The 5,691-nt window shown below is 43.6% G+C and overlaps 1 protein-coding gene across 1 annotated transcript in view; it reads left to right on the top strand.

The window, feature by feature from the left end:
• GADL1 (glutamate decarboxylase like 1) overlaps positions 1–5,691 on the top strand; it is a 124,576-nt gene that overhangs the window by 22,275 nt on the left and 96,610 nt on the right. The window contains exons 7-8 of the mRNA XM_015561245.1: positions 4,991–5,070; positions 5,193–5,247. Of these exons, the coding sequence (XP_015416731.1) occupies positions 4,991–5,070; positions 5,193–5,247 (135 nt within the window). The remainder of the gene's footprint in view (positions 1–4,990; positions 5,071–5,192; positions 5,248–5,691) is intronic.

Here is a 5,691-nt window from a genome sequence, read left to right as displayed (position 1 = left end):
TCTCTCTCTCTCTCTCTCTCTCTCTCTCTCTCACACACACACACACACACACACACACACACACACCCCTGCATGTTGCTACAATCCCCTATCTCATTTTACTCTCCTCTTCAGTAGGGGCTCTGATGGTGGATAGGTACATGGCTTTGAAGTAGGCTGTCTGGGTTCATTTCTTGTCTCTACTACTTACTATTTGAGTGACCTTGGATAAGTTGATTAACTACTCTATGCCTTAGTTTCCAAATTTGCAAAAATGAGCATATCAGTTAGCTCCTGTATTTAAGAAAATTATCCCCAAACTCTGTGGCATAGAAATATACAGGTTATTGTTTACAAGTCTTGGGATAGCTGGGCAGTTCACCTACACTTGCTGGGCTCCCTTACCTGTTTGGGGGTTGGCCAGCCAATGACTGATCTAGGAGTAGTTTGGCTGGGATAACTCCAGTGAGTCCTCCCAACTTCATTGTCTCTCTCCCTCTAGCAGGCTAGTGCAGGTGTGTTCTTATGGCAGTGGTAGCAGGAACACAACTGCATGGGAGCATTCTGGGATTCTCGAGTTCTAGGCTCAGAACTGACACCTTGTCATATCTGCCTCATTTTCTTGGCAAACTAAGTCATGTCTAGGAACCCAGAAACAAGAAGTGAGAAAATAGTCTACCTCTTAAGGATATTTGCTGCAAAGCCTTCTGGGAAAGGGTATAGACACAGGAGCAGTAAACAATTTGGGCCATTAAAGCAACCCAACAGTCACATGAGCTTAATGGTCACCGGTTAGTGGAGTGTTGCAAAGACTGAATGAGTTAATGCATGAAAAGTAGCATTTGGCACATAGAAGATAGAAAAAAATGTTTGCTCTTGTTATTAGTGGGAAGAGAATGATCCAACTCTAATTATGTGGTTAGAATAGATGGCACAGCTTACGTGCCGTCTTATCTGGAAGACACTATTATTTTTCTTTTCTGTTTTTGTGTGATTCCACTGGTGCCTCTGCCCATCCACAGCTGCTTTTCCCTCACGTCACTGGCAGAGAGTGTAGCTTCTGTACCTTTTGCAATAACCTTAGGTCTCTTATGCAACACACGAGGCTGGCAGAATCTGAAAATTCCCTGTTATTTCCTGCTGGGCTTTCCTATATCTGTTCTTTTCCTTCAAGAGCAAAAGTGACTTTATTATCACAAAGTACAGATTGTACAAAGGGGTCCACCGTGGAAGGAAACCATGACAGACACCCCCTCGTTTTCCTCCTGTCCTGTCTGCCCTTTGCTCTGGTTAGTTCAGCGCCAAGTGTGAAGTGGGCATTGGGTGTTGGGAGGCATCCCCTAGTCTGTGATTCTTTACTCAGCCACCCCAAGGCCCTTCTTCACGAGACATTGTTTCTATAGCAAGAGAAGAATATTTGGGAATGTGGGCATCTGGGGAAAACACTTGGTTATTTGGGATTATTATGGAGTAGAGTTTTCCTCTCTGGGTTCCAACCCGTGGTATCTCAGTTTGAGGAACCCTAGCATATCAGGAATCAAAGTCTCTCCTGCATTTGAGTTCCTATTTCCATGCCTATTCTTATACGGCCATTAATCTCACCCAGTTTTAACCAATACCATCACACTGGAGGCTGGGGATTACACACATGAATTTTGATATAACAATGAGAATTCCACCAAGAAATTCCATAACTTCAACCACAGAATAGCCCTGACTATATATTCTCACCCCATCCATCCAGACTCCACCCTGTAGCTTGTTCCTTTCCCTGTTCTGCCAAAGAGACTCAGTTCATAGCATTTGCATTATCCTAATTCATATTTTATGACCACCTTCCCCATTCGTTACAACAAATCAATTCATCATTTAGTTAAAAATAAAGAATTAAAGACCTAATTGATCTTAAACCCAACATTAGTCTTTTTGCTATCTTCCCCTATTTTCTTTTGTCTTTTTTTAAAAAACCTATTTTTATTGATTTCAGAGAGGAAGGGAGAGGGAGAGAGAGATAAAAACATCCATGATGAGAGAATCATTGACCAGGTGCCTCCGAGCCCGCAACTGGGGCATGTGCCCTTGGCCAGAATCAAACCTGGGACCCTTCAGTCCTCAGGCCAATGCTCTATCCACTGAGCCAAACCTGATAAGGGCTTCCTTGTTTTCTTTTGGGTGTTAGCCTATGGCTCGTAGTTATTTTCCCATATTGCTTGTTAGGTGGCCTGACTTTCCCAGTTTTTATGCAGCCCGAGATGACCCAGGGTAATTACTGCATCTCTGCCTTGGCCCATCATATGCAGAATATATGTACCCACCACTGGAGGCATTTTTGCAAACTTCCGGTTCTGACTGCGATTCAGCTGTTGGTGGAAACCTGGAAGGTCATGACAGAGACCCGTAGACCCTGAGCACATCCAAGGTGGCCTCTCCAGGCTAAATAGGAACCAGAGAGAAGGGGACTTTGCGGGGAAAATAACAAAAGTAATAAATGTGTGACTTGATTAGCAGGTAACTATGAATTCCTTGAATTTGTAGAAATCTTAGGTTTGTCATTCAAATCATTTGGGGAGTCAACATAAAGTAGCGCTCATTTGCCACTAAAGAGTGAGGGGAGAAAATAAACTCCTATTGCTGTCAGGTCCGCTATCAATTGTGCTAGTTCCTCTCTAGCAGGATGAAGGCAGGGGTGAGGCGAGTGAGACGCTAGGGTGCATGTCACAGGTCGTGCTCCCTTAGATTTTGTACCCGAGAAGCCTCCTTCACTCTCCCTATCCCTGGCCCTGCCTCCTGGTCTTGACCTCGGGTTGGATGTGACTGCAGGTGTTCTCCACAGGCAAGCAGGTGCTCTGAGGATGCCCTGCAGAGCGCAGATCAGTCCGCCTGGCCTCCGGCACCGCTGCCTTGGGCACTGAACCAGTGTGTGCTCTCGGAGACAATCTTTTCTTTCTTCCCTAGAATATAGCATTCAGCATTCACAGCCCTTGCTCTCCCCGCCACCCAGAGCCAGTTTGAGCATCAAACTGGGCAGCACTAGAAGCAGTCCAAGCATCCAGAACACCATCTGGAGGGGGAATCAGTGGTTCATCGAGAAACCCAAGGTCACGGGAAAAGTCCTTGCTGGAACCGGAAAGGAAGACTTCAGGGCAGTCTGTCTTTCATGGAGGCACTGGCTGTTTTAAGTTTGCAGCAGTGAACACCCGCTGAGATGTTTGCTTCTGCTGTAGGGGAATGAAACGTAGGGGGATTGGGCCTTAGAACAGCCGACTTCTCTCCTGCCAGTGATGGGAGCGGCCACCACTTGTTTGTAAATGCAGCTCTTCCCTCTGAGCTCAGCCTTCTAGGTTTTCCTTTCCTTGAAAGTGCTCAGCATGTCTGAAGCATCGCCCTCTTTCTTTTCTTCCTCTGATGCTTTCAGATGCTCAGACTTCAGTTTTGCAGACCGCGTTTCATCTGTCCCTCTGCATTTGGGATTGACATCAGACTATATTTAGCCCCGAGGTACCCAAAGATAGCTCCGCTGAGGCTATTCTTATTCTGATAACCAGTGTTTTATTCAGCAGATCTATTAGGTGGGGGTATTTTGCTATTTCTAAGGGCAAAACAATGTGGTTTTCCTTATTTGGCAGATATCACTATGAAATCAATAGCTGTTTGGTTGCCAGAGCCCGAATCTCTCGCGAGAAATAATTGGCCTTCCCTTTGTCACCTTTGCAATGGTGGGCTGATGTAGCAAGTAGAGAATTAATTACCTTTTCATATAAGTCATGGCTCCTCAATATGTATATGTTTTTTGCAACCACCTGAAATGAATGCAACCTACAGGCATTTTGGACAGGTTCTAGTTGACATTTGGAAATTAATTATTTAGGGTGGTTTCATTTTTTCTGATGGTGTTACCTCTGCATTTATTTTTAGAGGTTTTTTTTTTTTTTTAAGGAGCTTCCAATAAAACTCTCTTGACAAAAGAAGAAAATTACCACATTTGAGGGGATATATCAAGATAAGTGTGAAGGCATGACTACTCTTAATGTATTCATACCTACAAATTAAATTACTAAGGTTTTTTGGGTACAATAATGTCTGTTAGCAGCTTAATTTTTCTGGCTTGAAAAAGAATTAATTGACCACCTGTCCACACTAATGTATGAAGACTGACATCTCCAATGTTTGAATGCTAATTATCTAGGGCTTCATGTAGTAGGCGGAAAAGGTGCAGTAATCTAAAGCATATTCTACTATCTCCAATAAGAAATAGATGAGACCTAATTCCAGAGCCATTAGACTCATTCATGTCAGGGCTGCATAAAGTAATCTGTCTATAAATTATTATTGATTTTGTTATTATTATTTTAGCCACATTCTGGTATGTCTGACTCCAGCCTTACACTGAATATTAAACCAGACTGGTCAAGTGTCCAATCAGTATTTATAACCCATTATTTGCTGTTGAAAATCATGGAACTCTTCTGTGATCTGGGATTATAACTTTTGAGACAGAGTCTTGCTCGCTCCTAGAGGGTTTTGAGTTAGCAGTGGACTAGATTCTCTTGCCATTGAGTTTTAGTAGCATCAAGAGAAACTTCCCTCAATGTTATGGAAAACAGCCTCGAGCCACCAAGTGTGTTCCATATGCCAGGCTCTGTGCTAATCCCTTTATATATATATATTAACCCATTGAATTCTATGACAAAGATGGAGTCGGCATCGACATGCCCATTTTACAGATTTGCAAATTGAGGCTTAGCGAGTGTACATTATTTGTTTAAGCTTCCATAGCTGTAACTGGGAAAACTTGTAATTAAATCCTGTTCTCTCTGACTCCAATCAAAGTCAGTATTCTCAACCACTGCACTTAGGGGCTCAATTAAATTACTACTTTCTTTTTCTTTTATGCAGTAATGTTTTAAAGATTGTGCTCAGCCATATAACTTATACCCATTTAGATAATAAGCAGTAGTTTTTTCATGCCACGAATTCATGTCTCCTTCTTCCCTTTGCCCCTTTAATTCAGTGTCATTACTCCATGAAGAAGGCAGCCTCCTTTCTTGGGATTGGTACAGAGAATGTCTGCTTTGTGGAAACAGATGGAAGGTAACGGGGACAGGATCCAGGAACCTGGTGGGTGGAGGGGGAAATTCCTACTTTTAAAAAAGCAGTACCAGTGTGTGTTCACTGCCAAACATAACTGGATGTCTCAAATCTGTGTCTCTTAGAGGTAAAATGATACCTGAGGAACTGGAGAAGCAAATCTGGCAAGCCAGAAGACAGGTGAGAGGAGAGAAAGAAAAAGAGGGAAAGAAAATGTATGCATGTATCTGGGTGTGAGGGTGAGATTGCCAGGGGGGAATGCAAGCAGTCACACCCATTTCGGGGGTGGGGATGGGGGATAGGCAGAGGAGAGAGCATGGGATAACTAAAATGCAGTGACTTATTTCCAGGTGCTCTATTTCCAGGCGCTTGGCTCGTGTTCTGTGCAGTTTCTTGGATGGTCTCATCCCAGGTGGCCAGCACCTATTAAAACACTGACATCACCATACTCAGGATTCTTGACTAGAATTATCCTTAAAAGGTGGACCCTACCCTGGCTGATGAAGCTATGTGGTTAGAGCATTGGCCTGAAGGGTCACAGGTTCAATTCCTGGTCAAGAGAACGTACCTGGATTGCAGATTCAATCCCTGGTCCCAGATGGTGAGGGAGGCAATCAATGGATA

The sequence above is a fragment of the Myotis davidii genome, unplaced genomic scaffold (assembly GCF_000327345.1).
Source record: "Myotis davidii unplaced genomic scaffold, ASM32734v1 scaffold395, whole genome shotgun sequence".
Taxonomy (NCBI): Eukaryota; Metazoa; Chordata; class Mammalia; order Chiroptera; family Vespertilionidae; genus Myotis; species Myotis davidii.
This window is presented reverse-complemented; position numbering and strand designations above follow the sequence as displayed.